This window comes from Ceratotherium simum, chromosome 19, assembly GCF_057802395.1.
Source record: "Ceratotherium simum simum isolate JZ-2026a chromosome 19, ASM5780239v1, whole genome shotgun sequence".
NCBI lineage: Eukaryota > Metazoa > Chordata > Mammalia > Perissodactyla > Rhinocerotidae > Ceratotherium > Ceratotherium simum.
This window is the reverse complement of record NC_141918.1, coordinates 56,869,127-56,894,191: the sequence shown is the minus strand read 5'-3', so window position 1 is coordinate 56,894,191 and position 25,065 is coordinate 56,869,127. Positions and strand designations below refer to the sequence as shown.

Here is a 25,065-nt window from a genome sequence, read left to right as displayed (position 1 = left end):
ATTTTTTCAAGTTGAGCTGGAGCCGTCTGCATCACAACATTATTTTCTTGAAGGTTATTTGCCAGAGACCCTGGCCAAGAATGTTGTTTTACTTCCTCATGTCATTTGTACCGGTTACAACAATAGCTAATATAGCAAATAACAGATAGATTGATATAAGGACGGCCAGGAAACCATATCAAACTCAACTGAAGTTCAACAGTTGAGTCCTCAGCTCTAAAGTGTTGTGAATTTGATCCCTTCATGTTGAAATAGTACTTTTTTATGATTTAGAAATTGTTTATAAGTTTCTCTGGGATTTAATTATGCTGTTGCCATCTCTGAGTTTGGATGAGATCATTAAACTGGTTGGTTTGTTTCTCTGACAACAGAACATTTCGTGCAACCAGATTAAGTTAGCAGGGCAGACTCAGGGCACCAACGACTTGATGCTGTAGCTAGGAATCTGTAAATACAAACAAGGAAGAGAGAGAAGGCTGCCACAGAGCTCCTTCAAAGGCTCGAGCTGACAGGAATGTTGGTCAGTATGCGAAAGCTACAATATTGCATTAGGCTTCAATTTTACTTTCACTTGCTGATTGAACCTACCTTTAAGCCAGATGGGAAAGTGAATTTTCTGATGAGTGATATGAAATATTCATCAAAGCTAAATTATAATACAAGTTTTGATCATAAGCCAAATAGTTGAAGCGTATCAGGTCTTTACTAAGAACTACACATAGATTTATGCACATATTGTATTCATCACTGGATATTAATAATGGAAGAATTGTCTATTGACCTAGCATTTATTTCCAGAATGTTTGATTAAAGTGACCTGCATGTGGGCTGCTGACATCCTCATATAAGGTTGGCACAAAATGCTAGGCTTTCTGTGCTGTGGTGCACTGATGGGTACGAACGTCAAGGAGAGGTCACATTAGATTTCAAGTATAAATCATCCTGCAAAATACTGGGACTACTTCTGAAATGGGTTATCCTCCAACACGTAGTAGTGAGCATCTATTAGGCACTATTATTTACAAAGCACTGCAACCCTGGGGCTTTCGTGTGATTATGAAACAACACTCTGAGGTCAGAGTTGATATTCATTTCATAAAGCAGAATCCATGAGCTCTGCACTCAGGTGTCGTCTGGTTTTCCTGCTGCCAGGAGGGCAAAGCTTGGGATGTGAACGCCACTTCTCTGGCTAAGGCCCAGGCCTTCTCTGCTCTGCACCAGCTGCCCCACCCATGAACACGGTTGCTCACTTATGTTTGTGATGTCCTTCTGCAAAGTGGGTGTCTGTCCTAGTTTTATTTCGTCCGTAGGATGGAAGTGACTGAGTCTTAACAGTGCAGCTGGGAGACGACAGGAGTGTACGAGAGAATGACAGGGCCGTGATTTAGGGTCATAAACACAGATTCCCTCTACCCGCCAAAGAGGCGTTTTCCACGATTTGGGCATGATGATTCCTAGGCTCCTATTATTAATAGCCTTTGAAACAGTCAATTTTAAAACTTCAATCCAACAAGATCATGAAGTTAAAAGTGGCTGTATTTTCAATATTACATTTAATAATAACATTCCTATTAATTGAGGGATTTAGTTGTTTATGAACAAAGGGTAAGTTAGTTTTTTAAATGAATAAATTACATCAAGAGAATAAATATCTATTGATAGGAATCTGATATCCATTCTTATGAAGAAAAAAATCAAAACAATGTTGAAAAATAAGCCTTTTTTAAAAAAGGAAACAATGGGGTGTGTGTATATTTCTTCAAATGTATTTTCTAGGCATGCACCAAATTGTCAACAGTGACCACCTCGAGTAACAAAATGCCATGGAAAGGAAGCTAGTTCTTTTGGCAGAATTCTGTAAACAGGATATGTACATAAATTATTTTGATATATTTGTTTGGTAAAGAAAATTGTTTCACATGTCAGATTGTTTAATGCATTTGAATCTTTATTCTACAACACAAGCAACATAAATACAATGTCTTTTAAAATATTTTCTCTTTAGAATTTTCATTTTCACCTCAGATAAAATGTACACAAAATACACTTGCAAGTTTGCTTACAGGGACCTGTTAACAACAGACAGACAGATCATATCAAATCAGTTATATCAACATATAAAGAAAGGTGGTTTTCAGGTTTTTTTTCTTTTTTAATAAATGTGACCAAACTGAGAAAATAAGGCAAAACAAAAGTTGTACTTCCTTGACAAGTCCTTAGTAAAGGAAATGCTTCAAGGCTCCCGGTGAACGGGTAGCAAGGATGAATTCTGCATTCTATAGATAAAATGGCACACTGACTCAAATCTTTACGGCTATACCAAGCTTCATTTATTTATAATTTTCAATGAAAACAGGTTGATTCTTTGGCATAAACAAGACAGGATAAAGGACCCTTACCACCACTGGCTTTATGCAGAGTGGGAGACGGTGGTAGGGGACCTGTTCATAATATTTATTTAAGTTTATTCCTCTTAGAACGGCAGGAAAATCATCTTGAATAACAGTCTTTTGGCTTCTTTAGGGCCATAAACTTCTTATTCTTAGCTCCCTCCCCCCACCCACCTCCCAACACAAACAAAAGCAACCCAGCCTTTCCTTCCCTCCAGGAGCCCCCTCTTGCTCCCATCCTGCCACACCAATATTCCACCACATGGTTCAAACTGAAGTGAAACCAAAAATATTAAAAGCGTCAATCTTTGTCCAGTTTTGCCTACTTAGTGGGAAACCGATTTTTATTAGGGACCACTTCCAACAAGAATCAGATGGAAGAAGTGCAGAGGGAGGAACACAAAGTAGCTTGCATGTAATCACGAGTTAGCGTGGATACCACCGGTGGCTGGGAGGGTCAGGGGCTTGGGCTGCCCTCACCTAAAGAGCAAGCATAATATCCTACATGTTAGTTCACAAGACTGACTTTTAGAGTCCCCCTCCCCTTTCTGGCACCAGTTGGTAAAACAAATTCAAAATAAACTATTCCTAGAGATTAACTTTTTAAATTTAGTTTAAAATCAGTTATTATCAAAAGAACTAAATGCAAACATAATTTCCAAAAATGATTCTGGGAAACAAAAGTGAAACAAAAAAGCTTCAATTATTTCCATCTACGGGGGCAAGGACTTGAATCCTTGATCCCATTAATACTTTGATGTGCTTTCTGATCTCACTAATTCTGGTAAATATAGTCATTACTTTCTACTCATATAGCAATCTAAAGCAATTTAAATAATGCCAGGGTATTTAAGCAGAAGTCTTTAGAGAAACTTTATTAAATCAGTAAGAATTGTGTGTTTATATGGTGATGATTTGAAGGTACTTAACATTTTTCTCTTGAATTATTCCCTCAATGATTCTTATTTTTTTAATGGAAAAAATTCCTGAAGCTAATTAGTTGAATAGAGTTAAGAGATGAACTAAGGCCTGTCCATGTTTGCGTTAATGTGAGTTCACTGTGCTCCAGAGAGCGCATGTACTTTCACATCTTTCCCACCATTCGGAAGATGAGATCATGAACATGGTCTCCATTGTGCAGACGCGTGCACAAGCAAAACATATTTAACCGAAAAGCTCTTAAAACAGGCACATGTACTGCTCAAAAGAGGGCTGGTTCAGTTTGCAAATTTCCATGAAGCCACTTGGTAGACTCCTTACAGATAAACAGGAAATTAAAATATTAATTTACACCAGACAGTTAAGTGACAGACGAAGGTGCACTGAGCAGTAATACCGTCTTGATGTGCTGAGATTCTGACGACTGATGAGGGATGCAAAACTACTGGCAACTGAGCCACTATGCAAAAACCTCTGGAAGCCAGGAGCCAAGGCTGTAATGGAGTCAACATGGAAACATCTCATCACAGGTGTACGGACAGATGAAACTCAAACACCACATACTTAAATCTAAAATCACCTCAGTACAAGTCAAAGGGTCAGCATGATACAGATGACCATCCATAGCATCAATGTTTCCAGATACAAAGACCAGAAGCTCACACTGACCTCACTCTTCCACAGAACTTACACATTCATTGTCTTCTGGCTTGTAAAAACCAGTCATTGGTAGAAGAAACCGGGGAAGATTGAGCGGGTATGCTGTAGGAATCCAATCCCAGCTTGTCTGCCCAAGGTTAAGTCCAGTTTTCCTCTAGTGCTTGATAAGTCAGGCTGATCTTAAAGGTGGTCATTGGAGATTTTTTTTGAGGCAGTGGTTCTCCATCTGTGTCCCCAGACCAGCAGCACTGGCCTCCCCTGGGAACTTGTTAGAGATGCAAATTTCCAGACCTACTGATTCAGAAACCCTGGGCATAAGTGAGCCCTCCAGGTGGTTTTGATGTTTGCGAAAGTTTAAGAACCACTGTTCTAAAGTGAAAAGATACTAGACAACCCCTACTCAAACCTCCAGGATAGGAAGTAACAGTACAAACAATCTCGGTGGTTGAAAGGCCGGAAGAACCATAACCGAATGGGATTCACCAGCAGTTGACTGCAGTTTTGTCACTAAGATGACCACCAGCCTCTCCTCCCTGGAACCCCCTGAATTACTACACAGAGATAGAGGGGAAAGGTTTCGCGGGGTGCTAGTGTGTTTTCTTCACTAAGCGGTGCCACTGTTTATGAGGACGGCGACCACTGTTTTCAACTGAGTTTTTCCTAGACTATTCCAGAGGATGATTTTCTTTTGGCCTATCTTCCCTGAAGTAATAATTGTGTTTTGGAAATCTAAATGGTGTTCTAGTCCAAAACTTTAAGTTATTAGTTACTTCCACATCAAATACAAACATTACAATGCAAGCAGAGGAAGAGGATCTCACAAAAAGACAGTTTTCTAGATTGGTCCACTAATGAATGAGAACACATTTTTTTTAATGAGGCATAATTATGAGGTTTTTTTTTTTTTTTACTAATTTCATAAATCTTGCCAATAATAAGCTCATAATTCCAATAAAAAGTGCTTAAGTTTTGAAGGCCACACTAAGTCTGACTAGGCTCAGCTAAGTAGTCCCCAAGCACGTGTAAGTTCTGTCATCCGCATGGTGCAACGTGTGGACTGACCTCTGCCTGCTTCCTCCTCTGCAAAGCAAGCAGAAATCTGGGGAGGCATCACAGCATGAGGATGCTATGGATATTGACCTGATGCCCTCAGTACCGGGGTCTCTAAACAATCTTGTCCGACCAGCCGCTTCCTTTTCAGAGAAGGTGCATTTTGAAGAATGGTTATCCTTTACTTTGCATATTCCTGAACCTTGATTACCTACAAATTTAGTATTATCTACTTCCTGGGAGGCAAGTAGAGAGGCACTGTTGGCTACAGGGCACTTTATTCTGAGTGATTAAGTGGGAATTGAAAGAGGTTTCCAAATCGTGCACATCATTCTAGACACAGACTGGTTCTTCTGCATAACAGCCGGCCAAGGACAATATTATTCCCTCATTTCCACCTAATTTAGTGAGTTTTCTAAATTACCACTGAGGCTCTGCTTTAAGATTAAAATTTAGATTTTGTTTCCTTTATTTTCAAACAGCCAAAAAAAATTGTTATATATGATCTTTCCGTGTATAAACACTATCTTTTTCTTATTCTTTTTTTAACCCTATTTTAAAAATACTCATAACACTATGGATCTGGGACATCAAGTCATTTCCACTTATTTTAACCGTTTAGTTCCCTAGAACACTGAAGTGTTTGTACACTAGGGGCATGAAGGTGGGAAGAGAGCATGGCCTGAGCTCAGGAACACCTCTTCTGCAACCAACTTTGCCATTTACTGGTTATCTCCAGCAAGTTTCTTAAACTCTCTGGGTCTGTGTCCTCATCTGACGAAATGGGGAAGACAGTACCCGTCTCACAAGGCTACTGTGAGACTCAGACGTGACGAGGTGGGTAAAGACCCACATTCACGGTGGCACTCAACAACGGTAACTCCCCTGCCCCTGGAGCCTCCTGCTGCTGTCACCAGCCCCCAGCAGGGTCTGTGTTCTGTGTGGTTTGATGGCACTGACACTGAGCTATATGAGCAGTATTGCGACGTATTTGGGGGAAGAGGGGGGTCTCTATTACATAACTGCATTACCTTCTCACAGTTCAGGCCACTGACTCTCTGCTGACCCTGCATAAGCCTCTCCTTAAAACAACAAAGAGCCTAATGCTGTTGTACCAAGAAGTTTCCATTTAAAGGTACTTTTGACTTATGTTGCATTTTGTCATGTTTGATTGAAAATATTTTAATCTGAGCTAATATTTTAACGGGTCAGTCTTGAATAGCCTAAAAACGGTAAAAGGTGCCCTAGCTTTGCACAGATGGAGGAAGCTAGACAATAACCACACGGGAGAGAGGACAGGAGGGTGTAAAGGCTGGTTGGGAGGCGCCAGAGCCGGGGGAGCCGAGCACGAGGACGGCCTCCTGGCGGAGAGCCCTGCTGCAGGGTGTGGTGCTCCTGGCTGAGCTGCTCTCAGGAATCCCTTTACGCTTTGTTTCCAGGTGCTTTTTACATGATGGACACTTTACCAAAACATTAGAGAGTAAATCTCAACCTCAGGGTAACACACTTTTGGCAGTAAATACAGGCAACTAAAAGCAATGTGCAAAGCCTTGTCTGCTCAGATCCGTGAATATATGGTAATAACTGTTGTGACTATAAAGGCTGTGGGAGACAGTGAAGGAAGAGATGGGGAAACTGAGACACCAGGACAGAGGGCGGGCGGGGCAGTTTGCGAAGGGACTACTCATCTACCAGGGGTTTTTAATGGTCTCCCTTTCTTTGTCACCCCTGGGAAGATTTGACTGACTTCACTGTGACCTTAAGTCCTGTTCCTTAGAGGTAATTTGCATCAAACAATGTCCTTTTTGAAAACTGCAAATACCTGTGAGAAGCACTGCTGTGACTTAGCTAATTTTCTGACTGGAATCTGGCCAGAATCTGGAGGTGGGATGAAGACCAGTCTGGCCCTGGGGTGGGTGATGGAGAAGATGAAGTGAGGGACCAAATCCCTGACCGAGTTGTGGGTCAAGAGCTCTGTACAGGCTCTCAGGGTTTTACTCTTGGGACTCGGTCAGGCCAGTACTAGAGCTGAGTGGGGACACAGGATGGGGTAGATCTATTTTCATAAACCAGCCTCGGATCCCATAATAGAGACTCTGCCCGAGAATGAATTCTGCCTGCTGAACAAGTAACAGACTCTGGGACGTGATACCCACAAATCGAGACTGGCTTCCTTTGAATTTTTATACTTTATAAAAAGTTGCTAATATAAACATTTTGTAATTACTCTGCTTTACTGAAGCTTTTTTTCTTTCCCCAGTAAATTCTGTAGTATTCAGGGCTCACAAAGGAGAACCGAACCTCAGATAAGCTACAAAAAGAAAAAGAAAACAACCACGGTGTACTGCTTTTGTTAAAAAAAAAAAAAAGTATCTACTCAACTTTCAATTCTACTTACAAAATATAAAAATTCAAAAGTATGGAACATGGCTCATTGCTCTCCCAACAATTCACTGCTTGTTAAGATCAAATAGTTGACCTGTTTCTACACTTGAATTATTGTCTAATGAGTAAACTCTGAAGGCAAACAGTGTTTTGTGGAACTGGAAAACCGTCTTCTGAGTCCTGGGGTGCTCTCTAGTTGGCACATGAATGACGAGGTTACTCTAGATGGCCTAAATAAGTCAGGGAGCCCTGTCTTCCTCTTACCTTGCAGATCGTGTTATGTTTCTCAAGGAAGACAAAGTTAAAAATACCAGAACTGAATACAGTTCTCAGTTTTAAATCCTTACTTCCATTCTGAAGAGTTGATGTTTTATTTTTAAAGGATGACATTTGATTACAAATAATTTTTAGGGGCTGGGAAAATTATGTCTTAGCAACTAACTCTACTCTCTATAATGTATATGAGTGGGCTTGATTGAGGAGTTTCAATCATTATTATAATTTAAGAAATGCTAAGTATACTGTAAATCATAAGACAAAGCTTCCAAATTAATTTTCTAGTAATATTTAGGAAAAGAAATATCCGCTTAAAATATTGGCCTGAATAAAAAGACCTCAAACACAGGGTAATTTACTTGCCAGGGAGAACTACTTTAAATTGAACATGTACTTTCCTAAACTTCATGCTGTGCCCTTCTGCTTCAGTTTTCTTTTCTTCTGAGACTAGGGCTTATGTGGCTGACACCATGAGGTCACCTGACTGTTGTATAAATTTTAAGGTTTAAAGCGATTTCCTCATAATCTCCTTCCCCACCCCCTCCCTGAGAAGCCTGCTCACTGGGTGAAGAACTGAGTTCCTTTCCTCCATGGGTGTCGATATAAAATGAGTTGCATTTTAATGTTTTGTTTTCTTAAAAACCAAATGTACCCTATGTTCAGATCACTGTGGAGCATAGAAATGTCTGTGCAACAAAGAGCTAAGGCACCTTTCTTTCTTTCTCTTTCCTTTTTTGTCTTGGGAGCAAAAGCAAAGACTCACGGGACAGCCAAGGCGGCCTGGCGGCCAGTCCCTCTTAGGTCTCGTGGAACGTCACCACTGGGTACTGTGTGTCAAAGCCTGCCATGCCACAGACTTACACCCTGCCAGGAAAGAATTTTCTTCCTCCAGAAACAGGGAAATAAGGCACAACAGTACCTTACCGAGGAGGTTGGCGAATACCAACCAGAAGATCTTGACAACTTAGGAACAATTTAGAATGTTCCGGAATATTTCACAGAGAAAGTCATCCCTTTCTTGATTATGACACCCAAGAATATATTTTTCCAGCTGTTGCTCTCCCTGCCAAACCATAATCATAATACAAATCTTCCTCCAATTAATAATGTCTGGTACTGGATGTCTGAGTATACATCAGCTTGACTTACCAGCAGATATTTTTTTTAAAAAATAATGCAATTATTTTTTTAAAAAAAATGATGGATCAATGTAGTGTTTTCAAAGGAGTGGTCCTTGAAAGTGACCCATTTGGCGATAACATTGCTGGGAAATAAACTTCAGGATTTAGAAATGTGTCAAGGAATGTAGACTCTTCTGAAATAATGTGCAAAATCAGAGTATGGTTGTGTCATCTAGATACAGCCTTAGTATCCAAACGGCCCCAGTGCTGACGAGTTAGGGAGCAGCTAACTGTTCTCTGAGACACTGGTTTCCGTGGGGAAAACGTGATCAGTTGGACTGGCAGGCATGCTCTATACTCTAACCCTCGCTCCTGTATCTCCTTGGGAACGGACGTGAGTCTTCTACACAATGATGTCATAGACTCGGCCCACTCTGCCAAGCCACTCTCTCACAGCCTGGCGGACTCGGATGTCAGTCACGTGGCAGGTCAGCTGGCTGATGCACGGGAACACTGCTGGCTGGAGGGCTGTGAAGGTCTGGTCTGGAAGGATCTGAATCTGGTTGAGAACTGTTAGCACCATGTTGGTCCATGCCTAAGAGAAAGATTTAAGAGAATTAGCAGCTTTCTCCTGTGGTTTCCTCTGAACTCTCGGGTGGCGCTAAGCCCTCTCCACTTGCAAATGAGTTTTCTCAGGCTTTACGCTGCAATAAATTAGTCTTTATTAATTTAATGTGTCTATAATAAATTTTCATTTTAAGTTCATATATATAAGGAATAGCAGAGACTCATCTAACATTAGGAATACCTTATTTTTAGCTTTCACAAACTACAAAAATCTTATTTATTCCTCAGATTTTTAAAGACTCTTGCCTTCTCATAATGAGATTTCCATAGGCCATGGGACACTTTTAATCAGCAGTCCCTATAATGCCTAGAAAACTTGGAATAGGTCTACCTTAATTTAGGATAACTTTTAAAATCACAAGCACCTCTCCAAGAGGTGAGAAGGCAATTAAGGCATGTTATTTGTCAAGAAGGTCAGTGTTCAAGAAGAACCGCGAATCTCAGTCTGACTACCTTTGCAAATCTAGTCTAAGATGACTTCTGCAGATTCTGAATTATGAAGTTTAGTTCTATGTTCAAGACACTTCAGAGGAAAATAAGGTATCTTCCAAAATTCATACTAATTTCAAATTTATGTTCATTCTAAGCATATACTCCTGTGTAGGTTCATAGAATCCTAGGGCCCAAGATCTCCTAACTTATTATGCCTGCAACAGGGGTCTACAATTTAAGATAAACATCCAGACTATTTTTAAAGGGCTCTTCATGACTCTAGATCCCTCCATTTCTCTCTTTGCCCATCTAATCTCTTCTCAAGTTGAACAAAACAGTACCAACACTGTTTTCTTCTCAAACTCATTTTTTGATGTACCATAGAATTACAAATATTAACTATATGAAGGAATAGGAATACTCAAAGCCCCGTGAAGAATGAGGATTTTTATGTGCTTAGGATGGATTAGAAAACTTGAGATGAAAAGAAGTCATTGGTATAACCACATAATAATATGCAGCTTGCCTTTTCCTTTAATAATTTTTCATAACTAGAGAATTTCTTCAGTGCTCGCTTCAAATGGTATACTCAGGACTCAACAACTGCTAAAGTCCATCCATTTCAAAAGCTTTAGCTTCACCTTATTTATACAGATGGGTTCCTGATTCTCAATAATACGTTATAACCTATAAAAACAATTCCTGAAACTATCTGAGAATAAAATATCCGTTACGCACTGATACCCTGACACAGATGGATCCTCCTCTCAGGCGCAGGCGTGCTGACTTGGGAGGTAAACTGGCTTATATCTCCTGCTGGGGTTCGAGTGCTCCTGAAGGGGACATGTCTGTCACTGGAAACCCAGCCTCCCTCCGCACTGCCAGCGCGCCGCCCTGTGCTCTCTGGCCGGCAGGAACCCACCTGGATCTGGGCTTCCGCGTCCCTGGCAGAGACACTCAGGGAGCTCCCAGTGGAGCCCGAGCGCGGCCTCTTCTGTCGCAGCAGCTCGGGGCCGGCACTGAGGGAATGTCGCACCTGCCCTTGGTCTGTCAGGTGCTGGGGACGCTGCAGCAGTGGGGAGTCTGGGCCCCGCGGACCCAGGGCCTCTCCCTTCTTCTCCACCTTGCCCTCTTTGGGGAAGGGGGGCAGGTTATGCTGCTGTTTCCTCCTTTTGTATTCAGTCATCAATTTTGAAATGGTTTTGTCGGCCGCCATGGTGTAGATCCTGTTGCCCGCATTCTCCCACCACTCTTTCTTCCGGCTGTGATCCTTCTTCTCCCCTTTGGGGGGGGGCAGTGGCGGCAGCTCCCCACTGGCCCCCCTCAGGCTCAGAGACCCACCTGTGTGATCCCGTATCTGACTTCGGTCATCCTCAGAAGGCGTATCTTTCCCCGAGAACCCCCCGGTTGATGGAGTGGATGACTCGGACTGGAAAGAGGGCAGGGTAAAGAAGGGGTCGCTCTTGAAGGTGGGAACATCCTCCATGCTGTTCTCCAGGTCTAAGTGCATCTGGATATAGTTATTGCAGAGTTCCATGCACAGCTTATGCAGCCTCTTGACCAGCCACACCCAGTCTGCATTGCTGATGGGCTGGACACTCAAAGAGGGCATTCGAGCCCTCCACTGCCTCTTCTCCTTGCCTCTTGGGGGGCTCACCTGGGCAGTCTCCTCAAAGATGTCTTCATCTTCTGATGAACACTGCTGGGACGAGTCTGTGCTTCTCTCATCATCTTCAAAAAGAACCTTCTTCACTTGCTCGGCAGTGATGGCTTCTTGATTGGTGAGGACAGCGCAGACCAGAGCGTGGAAGTAAATGTTAAAGCTCATTGCAGACTGGCGGTACAGGTTGGCGGCACCCCCGATGCCGGACACTTTCTTCAGCAGGCATTTCAGCCCAGGGCTGGTGTCGAACTCCCTGGCCGTCCGGTACGAGTCCAGCAGCAGGTCAAATATGACCGCCAGGTTCTGCATGGAGATGTATCTGAGGAAGCCGGCCAGCCTGGCTTCCGGCACCTGGATCGTCTTCTCCTCCCCAGGAGAGGGGCGTGTGACAAACTCTTCTAACAAGATGTCGTACAAGTTCTGCAGTAACACTTGGTGAGACAGCAAGCTCACCACGATCTCCCTGAAGGAAACACTGCAAATGCAAAGACAGGGACTGGTCAGTAGCCTGCCGCCTCATGTGAATCACTTTACAGCGATTCCGATGGTACACACTTGAGAACGACACACGCAAAACAACAAAGTAAACTACCAGTATTTTAATGTCTTGCTTAAAAAAGGGAAAACTTCTTGGGCCATTACACGATAACCATCTTAATCATGATTAATGGAATTCCAGATACTTTATAGATTTATATAAGTTATGACAGAATTAACAATTATCAACAAGCCTCAGAAAACAAAAAGAACAGTTTTATAAAAAATTTTTAATGTACAGTTGTCCTCCCTTATCCATGGTTTTGCTTTCTGCAGTTTCAATTACCCACTATCAACTGAGATCCAGAAATATTAAATGGAAAATTCCAGCAATAATTCATAAGTTTTAAATTGCATGCCATTCTGAGGAGCGTGAGGAAATCTGTGCCCTCCCACCTGGGATGTGAATCCTCCCTCTGTCCAGCATATCCATGCTGTACATGCTACTATATACAGTAGCCGTTGTGGTTATCATCAGATCAACTGTCCTGGTATCACAGTGCTGGTGTTTAAGAAACTCTTATTTTACTTAATATTGGCTCCACAGCACAAGGGTAGCGATGCTGGCAATTCGGATACGCCAAAGAGAAGTTATTGTTGTTAATCTCTTACTGTGCCTAATTTATAAATTAAATTTTATCACAGGTATGTATGTACAGGAGAAAACATATTACGTGTAGGGTTCAGCACTACCCGGTGTTGCAGGCATCCACTGGGGGTCTTGGAACGTGTCCCCTGCGGATAAGGGGGATTACTGTAGCAAAATTATGGGATGTGACACATCTTATTTTCTCTCACAACTGTGAGTAATAAAACATAGCAAATCAAGAAAGCAACAATTTCGGCTGAGTTATATTAATTTTAATTGGCCCTTTCCCTATCCTTTGCCATGTTTTCTTATGCCCAAAGTTTTTATAATCTTATTGAAGTCTGGCTTTGCAGGAACCAAACCAGTTTTCCAGAATTAAATGTTAATGCTTTAGGTGCATGTATGTAAAAACCTCAGTGGTTCCAGCACGTGAGATAGAGGAAAGCCAATACTGAAAAGTTTTAACATTGGCGGTATTATGAGGCTAACATTTTCAAGGAAAGAAACTGGTCATCTAATTCACAGCCTTCTAGAACAAACCTCGGAGAGAGGGCGGCCTTCGCTCACCACACGCTAACTCCCTCTGCATCCTCTCCTGCCAACAGGGCCTCTAGTGCTCATTTGGATCCACCGAGATGCCTCTCAGGTCAGCTTCGTGGGATGGGGAGGTGGGAGAGGGCGCGTCCCCCAGACATCTGGCCAGGTCACGACAACCTCATGTTCTTCCTGACCAGGGTGCAGCCCGAGAAGGCAGTGTGAGAAGGGAGGGCTCAAATACTCATGGTTCAGCCCCTTTGTTTGTTGGATTCCTGTACTAAGAAAACAACTTCAATTCCAGGTACTGTGCTTACCGGACATTTTAATTCACCATGTGGTTTTGGGCTTAAAGTTTCATGCTCTTTTCACTGCTCTTAGAATTTCATGAAAATAGTTAGAATTCCCATAACTGGTAATTACAAAATTATGACAACTCTCGTTAACAATATTGATTTCGAAGGTCCAACTGTTATGTTAATAATTTTTTTCTCGATTCTCATATGTCTAGCTATAACCTTGAATTTAAAAATTATTGTATAACTAGCAGAAAAGAACAAAAATCCTCCCATGTATATTTAAAGGCTGATCTTGCCCCTTGCGCAGCGGTGCACGGAGGGAAACCTCAGCAATGGGACGAGGAGCAAAGGACTACCATTCAAACAGTAGCCTTTCCTAAGAAATCACTTCAGTGTACTTTACCACAAAAAAAGTTACTTAACAAAGTTACTGTTTTAACCATTTTTAAAAGTACAATTCAGCGGCATTAAGTACATGCACAGTGTTATGTAACCTTCACCACTATCTATCTTTAGAACTTTCTCATCATCCCAATCTGAAACTGTGCCCATTAAATAATAACTCCCCATTGGCCCTCCCCTCAGCTCCTACTTCAGTAACTTCTGACTAGTTACTTAAAGTGTTAAGAGACGTGGATATGCATTCTTCTGAAGAAGAGGGCTCTAAAAGCCACTGACCTGTTCTAGTGCTTCATGTCCACAACTCCAGGACCCTAACTCAGCAGGGAAATCCCGTCACTGAGGTGCAAGCCCATTCCCTTGTCTGTCTCCCCCACACCACAAGGTCCTCCAAGGACAGGGTAGTGACTGACTCATCTTCTTGTCTCCATGGTCTGGGAAAACATCTGGTGAGAGCAGCACTCAGTGAATCTCCAAGACAAACCCAACAACAAACCCAGACGGGCTCTGAGTGCTGGGGCCTGCACAGAGCCCTGCCCCGGGAGAGAGCTCTCGCTGAGAAGTGGCTCCCACAGGTCGGCCCGACGCCTGGCAGCCTGGGCTCCTGTAGTGGAGCAGGAAGCATAGCCAGAGGGGGTGTGATCAGCCCTGGAGTGTAACAGCCTCGCCCTCAAAGGTGTTTCTGTTACCTTCCCTGAGAAACAGACAGCCCTTCTCTAGCAAACACCTAAGGAAAGGGCTGGTGCAAGGCCATGTCTGAATTGTCTTTGTCAACAAGACATTCCCTTTGATGCTTTAGGATATAACATTGCCAGCTGCGTGTGTAGAAAAGGACAGAAAATCCCCTTGACTTCAGGTTCAAGCTACAAGTGACGCAGCAATAAGAAAACAAAGAAGAGAAGCAGCAGCAATACTGCAGAGATGAAAATTCCAGAAAGATACCGACAAAGTGAAATCACTGTTTACAGAGGCGCAACTCAGTCCTCGGTGCTGGCAGGAGACAGCAAGATCGGGAACAAACACCGTCAACAAACACGTTTTCAACGCGTTGAACCTCTGTGTTCCGACCTTTCTCTCAGCACAGGGGACTGTGAAGTGGTGAGACCTACGCCTCCTGCTTCGGGTGCCGACTGCAAAGGGAAGCAAGCCTCCGGAGGGGATGCTGGCGAGTTAACTGCACGATGAGTGGCTGACTTAAGACAGGCTAAGGTCAGCAGCAGCAGAGACAAACAGATTCACCGTTTAAAGTACATCTTAAAGCTCTAAGTAAGGTTATGTGGCCTGTGTAAAGCTTGGCGCTCCCAGTGTTAAAGCCGTTTGTCTAAATGCTGTAATCTGGTTTTCATTTAGGTCTTGTTTTCCATGGGTGATTTCAACGTGGACCTTTGAGGATGCACCTGACAGGCATATACGCAAACTTTTCTTAGGTCTAACTCACCTCCCACCACATCCTGTGCTAAATTAAGCATTGCCCCTGTAATGAGTCAAATCCAAGAATGCAAAATACAGTTTGTGTAGAGCTCGTAAAGAATGCTAGGGAATATTTTTTGGCTCAGTAGCCAGTGGGCTCTGCTATGGAATTCAATATGCTTTTCCTCTCTTACTGAACTTCATTGAGGGGGTAGGTGTTTAAGTAGGACTAAGCAAACTGATGAACCATGCTGATGAATGTTAAGTCGTAACCCTTTAGAACCTTTAAACCAACAGCCTTGGCGCCGGGGCGATCCTGGTCCGTTTCATTTACACTGTGAGCTCAGCCTGCTCTTCCCACTTTTACTTCAAAGAATATTCCAGCAAGAAAAGCTGGCTGAAAGGAAACTAGAAACATAAGAAAGGAAGCAGGTAGGGAAAGAACTGAAATTCTGAAACAGTCAACGGTCAAAGATGTGAGAAGGAGCACACGGCCTCCGGTACGCATCGATCAAAGGACCACCATGAAAAGGAGGCCTTCAGTGGGGAGGCGGAGCCCAGATCTGGGGGAGCACTCGGGACACTGGTGAAGTCCCGTTTCTGAACTTCAGTGGCAGGCTCACAGCTGTTCCAGCTTTTATTCACGCTTCGTAACTTTTCCTTCTGTATCTTCCACACACTTGGCTAAAAAAAATTAGTACCTGGAAATTTCACCCAAATGATTCTATTACTCGAACTGCTCCAATTGACTGGCTAACTTTTGGAAAAATCACTCTCTCTCCCTAAAAAGGCAGCAGTGAAGGACACAGGCATTATCTCAGCCAGACGGTTTTGAGTCCGGCTCCGCCATTCGCAGGAATGTGTCCTTCACAAGTGACCCAGCCTCTCTGACCGTCTCCTCGTGGGTGAAACGGGAGTGGAAACGTCTATCCTCAAATACTTCTCATCGTGACTACGGTGCGCCCCAGGTCTGAAGGGGGAGATTTCAGTCACGGCCTCCATCTTCAACTCTGGGACAACAGTCTTTAGGCAGATGATGGTATTTCAGAAGGGAAAGTGTCCTGTGGTGGGCACAGACCCTTTTGTCTCCCGACCACTGGATTGCTCACGAGAAGTGGATGCATTTCTCACTGAAACAATGTGACTCATGCCTCAAATTACAATTATTTTTTAAAAAAAGATTATAATATGTATAATGTTATAAACACACTGAGTCGTGTCCCCTCAAAATGCGTATGCTGAAGCCCTAACCCCCAGCACTTCAGAATGTGACTGTATGTGGAGATGGGGCTGTTAAAGGGGTGATTAAGTTAAAACGCAGTCATACGGCTGGGCTGTAATCCAATACGACCAGTGTCCTTACAAGAAGAGGAGATAAGGACACAGGTGGGTACACAGGGAGAAGACATCCATCTAGAAGCCAAGGAGAGAGGCCTCAGAAGAAACCAATCCTGCTGACATCTTGATCTTGGATTTCCAGGCTCCAGAACTGGGAGGAAACACATTTCTGTTTTGAAGCCCCCAGTCTGCGGTATTTTGTTCTGGCAGCCCTAGCAAACTGATACATGTGACATGTGGGAAATCTGGTTAAAAGGCTAACAATTTCCTATGAAAACCATTGCTAAATGACTCCAAAATGTTTTCAGTATTCTGGGCCATAGCCTGGTTTATGATGAGCCAGAACTGGAATACATGAACTTTGCTACTTATCAGCACACTAGTGTTTAAGCTTCGCTGCTTACCTCTTCTTGGTGTGTCCGCTTGGCTTCTCGTCAGGAGGCAGCTCGATAATGAGCTGACAGGACTGGGCATGATCCAAGTTGTTGGGAGTCTTTGGTGAGCACTGCGTGTCCAACATAAAGACCTGCGGGGTGTACAGAGGTGAGGTCAAGCTCCACCCGCCTTGACCTGACTCCACCAGGGATTAGCTGGAGGGCCCCAGGCAAGCTGCTTACTCCTTCTACTCATTTTATCACCCATCAAGTGAGGTGGACAACGGGTTCCTACCTGGTACGTTTGTGGAGAGGATTAAATGAGTTAACGTGTGTGTTGCACATGAAAGCTCTGGAAGAGCAAATATTCAGTAAAGCGAGCTGCTGACATTGACAACACTGCGACTTCCACCATACGACAGTTCACTCTACCCCTCCGCAGAGCGCAGAGCGAGTGTTGATGGCTCATATTAAGAGCGAACAGAGGGGCCGTGTCTGTCAAGATCTTCTCTGATTTTGATGTCTGCTTGGTACCATACTCCACCCAACGCAGGAATAAGAACTTAACTAGGACTTCTCCTGTCACGACTACTGATGCGGCCAAGCCCCCTACTAGACAACGGGAAAAGTGACCATGAAAAGAGTCATCATGTCCCTTTGGAAACATGAGTATTTTTAAGGAGCTTTTTCTTTCCAAATCTTGTAAGAATTGTGAGATTATTGAATACTGGGTTATCTGAAGAGTGAATACAGGAGGAAGGTTTGGGACTGAGGAAGAGAGAGAGAAATATTAAGAAGTGAAAGATTCACTAAATGGTCTCTGCTGTCCTTCTCCAGTAATGAGCTGTTTCAGAACAGGACTCCACTGACATTTTCATATTCTCGCTGTGCGGTGGGATGTGGTGGAAGAGACCACTGTACACACACGGGAGCTCTTTATCAGCCAGGTGTGATCGCTTCCTGTTTAGAGAAGCTCTCCCTTTGGAGAACCACCCTCGGGCTTCTCTGTCATGGTTCCTAGCCAGACTTATTGCTGCAGCCATCCACAATGGCCAGGCTGTTGGAAGTGGCTCTTCATTGTAGCCTTTTGACATTTCTTCTGTCCCAACCTCTGTGGACCGGCCTTGGATGCTCTCTCCCTTCAGAACAGCAGAACCATCATGTCCCGGGATGTTACGAATGTGCACAGAGGATGTGAGAAGCTGAAGGGGGAAGGTTCTTGTCCTACTACCTGAGGAGAGCTGGCGAAAGCCCTTCAGAAGTCAGAACTGGCCGGGCAACTTCTCACCTGGCAATGTGAAGTGACTGAGTTCTTTATGTTGATAATCAGGGCATCCTGGATGAACAATGTGCTAAGGGGAAATTTCACTAAGAATTTAAACAGACCTTGCAGAGAAAGGGAGCCTTTGAATATAACCCTCAACTCACTTCATTTTTTCAAATTTAATTCAATTTGACAGTGCATATACATTTATAAAAATTGCTTAATATTTTAAACACACACTACACACACATATGTATATGCAAATTATCTTCTGCATGTGAAGACATAATTCAAATAAGTATGTTGCTATTACATGACAGACGTTTAGCAAACCAATGGTTGTTGGGAATTTAGCCCATGTTCACTATTATGAATAGTGCTGTTATGAAAAGATGTGAGTGTAGGGACTGTGCTTGACTGGACTGCTGATGAAAGCCCCAGGCAGGGTTTCTTAGAGGCAGACTGACATGGCACTCAAGCATTTGGGCACACATCTTGTGCTTATGCTGCAAGGCCTTCTGTGATTCAGCAATTCATTGACGCAGCAGTCACTCAGCACTTTCTACGTGCTTGCTCCAGGAATCCCAAGGCAAACATACAGAATATGTTCTCTGCTCCTCAGGAGCTCACAACCAACTTCTGTGACTTATGACATGTGTCAGAAGAAAAAGTCATGGGCAAGTACATTTTAATTTTACTAATCAGTTACATTCAACTCAAATTTATTAAGCAACTAGTAAATGTTAAGCTCTGTGCTCTGTATGAGAGATAGATATAAGGAAAAAAATAATTAAACTCTTAGGCACTCATAGTCTAGCGGTAATAGTAATACTTCTAGTGTAAGCAGAACAAGCCAGTCGAGTTATGTATGAAGTGCAGTGGCCAGGTAGAAAAAGGTGCTGGAGGACGCAACACGTAAGAGATGGTAGAGGGGGCCATACGCCACTGACTGGGTTAAGGCCATTCCTGGTAAGGAATAGCACTAGCAAGAGGTCAGGCCAGGAGGTGTATACCCCAAAGGGAATGGCAGGTCGTTTGGTGATGCAAGACCCTCAGGAAGGAGCTTCTAGAGCCCCTGGGATCAAAAGCCGCAGCCCTTACCTGCTGAGCCATGGCTCGGATGCGCCAGTACTCGGCCTCGGCACTGGGGGAGGTGGAGGGGGCTGCCACTCTCACCTGGCAGCCTTCCCCACTGAAACTCTCGGTGCCGCTGTGGAAGCAGCCCAGCAGATCCTAGGGAGAAACACAGTAGACGTTCCCTGGGTGCGTCTGGGTTCATGGGTCCAGTCCCTGTGTCTGGGACCAAAGCACTGATCCAGCCACTTCTTCCTCACCCTCTGCAAGACTTCAAGTGAGACTGCCTGCTCTGAGGAGGAGGCAGAATCCAGGTGCCTAACTTGACGAGGCACCAGGGAGCTAAGGAAGACCGGAACCTGTGAGTGCTTTACCTTCACTGGCTTGAGCGTGGCGGAGAAGGCATCCTGCAGCGCACAGCAGGCAAGCCTCCACATCTCCTCCGTGAGCACGGGGCCCGCCGTCACAAGGACGTACCTGCCGGAAGAAACAAGGAAAGAAGTCCTGAATCCGCACACACAGAGGCGCGAGTAGACTCATGCCACAGTTTCCTTACATGTCCTGCTGTCTTCTTATCACTCTGCCTTCAGTCCGCCCGTGTTCCATCATCATAATACTATTTCCTAAACCATTTTAATATAAAAATATCAGCGGATCCCCATTACAAGTAGGCTGGTGTTTAAGCTTAGGCTTGCATGGAGGACTGTATATATTCTGTGCTAATTTTTCCATTCTAGCCCCATTTTCCACTACTCCTCTACAATCAAAACAAATGATAAAATGATCAAACAAAACAATGAAATCCCTCTTGTCCCTTATAATTCTTATCCCATGTATTTGTTCTTGCTGTTCTCCTGCTGGCAAAGAGAACGGCGAGAACCTATCACAAGCTCGCCCCCTTGGAAGATCCCACCAAGTGTCACCATGACAAAGAGCCCTTGCTGGCTGCCCTACCCGCCCTCCTGTACTTCCAGGGCGTCCACAGAGCCTCTCACTGTTACCACGTTTCACGCGCCTCTCTCTAGCATGTCCTCTAGGAGAGGCTATGAGCTCCTCCAGGGTAGGGACCTTGGCTTACATCACTTTCTACACAGCAGAGTACTCGGTATAATGACTCATACAATAAATATTTGCTGACTGAACTCTAAAATGAATTATTAGCACATAGTCATTTTTATTTATACAACATCATTTTCACTTATTAAAAGCAAACCAAAAAGTGGATTGCTATCACAAAACAATTTAATTCCCTTGGATTTCATAATAAAAACTCCAGTTTTGTGGAGAGCCAGGGACCCTGTCTCACCGGATACAGGAGCAGCCCACCCTGGAGATGGTTTCCGTGGGCTTGGCCACGCACGCCACCAGCAACTCAAAGAGGTCCTTCAGCATAGTGTTGATCACGGCCTCGTACCTGATGTCTGCAGGAAGAGGCAAGGCAAGGTTCCACTCAGCTTACAGTAAAGGAATGGCTGAAATGGCATCTATCACGAAAGAGGGAAGTCTGAGTGATAAGATATATCAATATCTGGGAAACAGAACAGAGAGAAAAATGGCCCTAATAACAAAAAAACCCATTCAAACAACAATGTTCTTGGATTTTACCCAACTTTAGCTAGTTTCAACCATTTATAGACATATCAAGATGAAATATGTGGTTCACTTTTATGTGTTGATGTACATTTTTAAAAGTTAAGTACATAATTCATCTAAATTCTTTGAAAAAGGGGAAAAATAAAACATTTTCCTTACTGCTGACAGTCAAATTAAACTGAATTAAATGCTCTTAGAAAACAAAAATGTCTCTCGTCCTACCTCTTCTTGGACCTTTTCAGTCTGGCTTCAGTTTGCACACTATCCACAGACTACAGAAAATAGGACTCCCCAAATCACATTCTATGTGCTCAATTCAAGGACTACATCTGTATTCTTTTCCTCAGAGTCCCTGTGAGGCCACAGAACCAGTTTTCAGCAGGATCCTCGAGGGTCCCAGGCTGTGGAGAGCAGCGACCTGGTCAAGAACACCTGCCCCTGTGGACACAGTATTACCTCCTCGTGGAAACACCCACTGCTCTCTTTCTCAGTTCGTCCTGTTGGCAGGGCAAACGGTCCTTACTAAACTCTGTAGAGAGATATCTTCACTTTTGGACTCTCCCTGGGTGTGTCTCCAACCTCTCCAACAAGGGAGCCTCTTACCTCTTCCTTTATGCTTCCGTATGCCCTTCCCTTTTCTTTAGAACCTCTAGGGCCAGCGTGGTGTCTCTTCTGCTCTCAAACTCCCAGATCCTCCCACGGCAAGAATCTCTGTCTCCCCAGCGCTGCTCCTGGTGCTGCTGCCGACGCACTCCCTGCCTCGAGCCCCTCCACCTGCTGGCCTCAGCCTACGTCCACCCCACACCTCCAAGTCTTTCTCAGAATGCCACAGATATTAAGAACTTTCGCTTCACCTGTAACATGTTAAGCAAATTCTTGCCCATAATTTAAGCCTTTTCTAAAACCCTGCCTCCTCCATTTAGCGTCCCCAGATGAAGCAGGAGAACAGGACACACCCCCAGGCTACAGGGATATTTCTTCTTTCTTAATTTGTTAAATACTTGAACTTGCCTCCCCTCTGCTAATGCACAGATATCCTAGACCTTATTAGGTATTTCATTTTTAGTCACACATGTATTTTAAGTATTCTGTTTGATAATTTTGTAGAGGACACATGGGTCAATTTTCTTTTTGATAATCTATTTGAAGGCTGGCACTGACCATGTCATTCTATTTTAATAATTCCAGGACAAAAATCATGCACTGGTATTTGCATTAAGTATTTACTAGGCACTTTTAGACAATGATGCTGCCTCCTAAAGACACACTCATCATGAACTGCTCTGGTACCATAGATACCTGAGTGTATAAAGCTTTGAATGTGCTCCACCACCAGCTCACAGGACAGACCAATGGCATGCTTGAAGTTAGCAGAGGCTGCATCCCAGTACGAATGGTCTTTATGGCTACGACGGAGCCAGAGGGACATCACAGGGAGGAGAAGATGAACAACTGCATAGATACCGAACCCTGGTCCTGAGAAAGGAAAGCCAGCATCAGAACTGTGATCTCGGCAGCCCTCCTGTGATGAAAGGGAAGCTCCTTGCCGTCATGCAGCACTGCTGGTCTCTGAGAAGCCTCCAGGGAAAGAATCCAGCACTGATGGGGGACCTCACGGTCTTTAGGGGTGCTTTTCTCTTTGTTTCTGCATGATTTAGTTATGCACACGGATGCACTCATAAAAACTCAAAGAATACTGATAAAGCTAAATATCCCTTGATCAACTCCTTAGTCCCCAGATGCAAGCACACAGATACATATACGCATATCATTAAGACACCCTTTAAGATGTAAGTACATCTATTTACATGAAACATAGAGAAATACAGAGTTCTGTTTTTCATTACTTTTATATAAATGGGATAATGTAAACCTTGGTCTGCATGTTGATTTTTTGCCCTTAACGATACGTGTTTCAGATATTTCTCATTTTAGTGCCACACGCTATTCCACTGTGTGAACATGTAACACTTATCCATTCCCTTCCTGATGGACACTGAAGGTGTTTCTAATTTTTTGCTTTATAGACAATGCCATAATAAAAATCTTTGTGAAAATGCTGATGGATTTTTAAAATTCTGATTACAAAAGCAAGGCAGCCTTTTTATAATAAATACAAAAACACATGAGAATACAAAGAAGAAAAAAATTACATTTTGATGTATTTCCTTCTAGTACTTTTGAATGTATCTGTGTTCAGGTAATTATAAATGCATAAAATTTCATCAAGTTGAGATTGTACTCCATACTATACGTATTTTAACATAATGCCTTGTAAACAATTATTTATGTCATTAAATATTATTCACAAATATTCATTTTAATGCCTGTAGAATATTTAAACACTTTTACCACAATTTAGTTAACCCATTTAGGGCATTCATAATTTTTTTGGTATTCAAGATGTTTCAGCAAACATCATTATATATACACATTTTTGTCTTCATTACTGTTAATTTGCTTTGACAGTTCTAGGAGTAGAATTATTGGGTTAAATGCTCCTCACACTCACTTAGTGTCAATCAATGTGAAAGCAGAAGACGGTCCTGACCTGCGAAACAGGTTTAGAAATAGTAGCATATAACTAATTCTATCAAATACCTGCTTATTCTTGGATGGAAGACTTCTAACTTTATAACATGTGGGAGTAGCTATGATAGTTTTCCTGGGAAAAATTCTTATATAAACTTTACTATGGATCTTAAGAGAGTATCAGTTATCAAGTTTTCATCAGTTTAGGCTGAATACAAAACTCCTCTTATTACTGTGGAATTAACTAGTGGTTTCATTTGTGGTTCTGTTGGTGAAAACTAAAACTTCTACAAAAGTTTCTTTGATCTTGGGAAAATGTGGATGAGTAAGTGTGAATGCAAACCTCGAATAATTCAGAACAAGACATAAATTCCTAAAGGCCATTCTTTTTCTGAACTATCAGGTATGAGGTGATCTCTTTTTCCAAATCTAACTCCCCATGACCTTTATACGGTCCAGATGCTGCTGTCTTAATACTGCACACACATCTGAGTGGTTTGTTTGTGTTGGCGGTAGACCCAGGGCCCCGACAGCCCTGGGCCATGTGAGATCCAGCCACAGAGGAAGGCTGTAACCACAGCAGTGAGAAAGCCAACTGCTCATGGAGACATCCATACCACAGCCTTGGCCTGATTACTGCGGGGCCCCAACACACTCAACCAACTGGCCACCACACTTCATTTGTGAATGGACTGGGGGAAAGACCCGCAAACAATAACAGGCCATCTCTTAAACGTCACTGCATCACAGCCACTCAACAAATACCACTGAGCATCTATTATGCTGTCTAGGTTTACAGCAGTGAAACAGATGCCGCTCACAGAAATACTGCCCTGAAGAAAGTAGTGTATATAACAACTTCCCAGAAAGACAGACATGGAAACATTTACCAGGTGTTTTGGTAACATCTCTCAACAGCTCAAAGAGTAAGTCCAGGGTTGGCGGTTGGTGCTGACGTGGACAGTTGGACACGGCTGCCGTTAGCTGCTCCAGCAGGATGATCCAGACTTCTATTAGACCTGGGAACCAACACCAGGCCTCCATGAAATCCAGTCAAACATAACACAAAGTCACCACAAGGTCGAAGTACATGCTACACGTAACAGTCCTGTGAGCTGCCAGGTGCTGCACGGGTGTGAGGCACCCCAGCGGGGCAGCCCTCGGGGCCTGTGAGCACCCACAGATTATGATTTACAGGTTCTGACACAGGCAAAGGAAAAACCCTCTCAAATTTCTTCCTTACTTCCCTTCAGGAAGAGGTAATTCTCATTACTCCTCCCTACTCAGTGAGGGAAAAAGCATGAGATTCTTTTTATTAGGTCCAAACAGTTTTAGTTTTGCCTTTACACAAGCACTGCATAAGCCAACATTCCTCCGCATCATTGCCTTCGGAAACATGTGAACTCACGCTCAGACAGCTGAGGCAGAAAAGGACTCAGTTTCTCTAGCTTTATACAAAAGGACCTAGAGTAGAATATAAAAAAATAGCCCACTCTACATTTTGATTTTAATACTTTACTTCTAATTTTCCTCCAAAAGAAAACTGTATCAGAACATAGTATTTTTTAAATATTCCCAT

The 25,065-nt window shown here is 43.3% G+C and overlaps 1 protein-coding gene across 4 annotated transcripts in view; it reads right to left on the bottom strand.

The window, feature by feature from the left end:
* Positions 1-1,931: 1,931 nt before the first annotated feature.
* The window catches only part of ARFGEF3 (ARFGEF family member 3), a 165,581-nt gene continuing 142,447 nt past the window's right edge, over positions 1,932-25,065 (bottom strand). For all 4 annotated transcript variants that reach the window (XM_087444176.1, XM_087444178.1, XM_087444179.1 and 1 more), the window contains 8 exons: positions 24,377-24,505; positions 22,254-22,430; positions 20,668-20,782; positions 19,736-19,838; positions 19,389-19,520; positions 17,054-17,175; positions 10,803-12,018; positions 1,932-9,416 (listed from right to left, as the gene is read on the bottom strand). In XM_087444176.1, the coding sequence (XP_087300302.1) occupies positions 9,225-9,416; positions 10,803-12,018; positions 17,054-17,175; positions 19,389-19,520; positions 19,736-19,838; positions 20,668-20,782; positions 22,254-22,430; positions 24,377-24,505 (2,186 nt within the window). In that variant the 3' untranslated portion in view covers positions 1,932-9,224. The remainder of the gene's footprint in view (positions 9,417-10,802; positions 12,019-17,053; positions 17,176-19,388; positions 19,521-19,735; positions 19,839-20,667; positions 20,783-22,253; positions 22,431-24,376; positions 24,506-25,065) is intronic.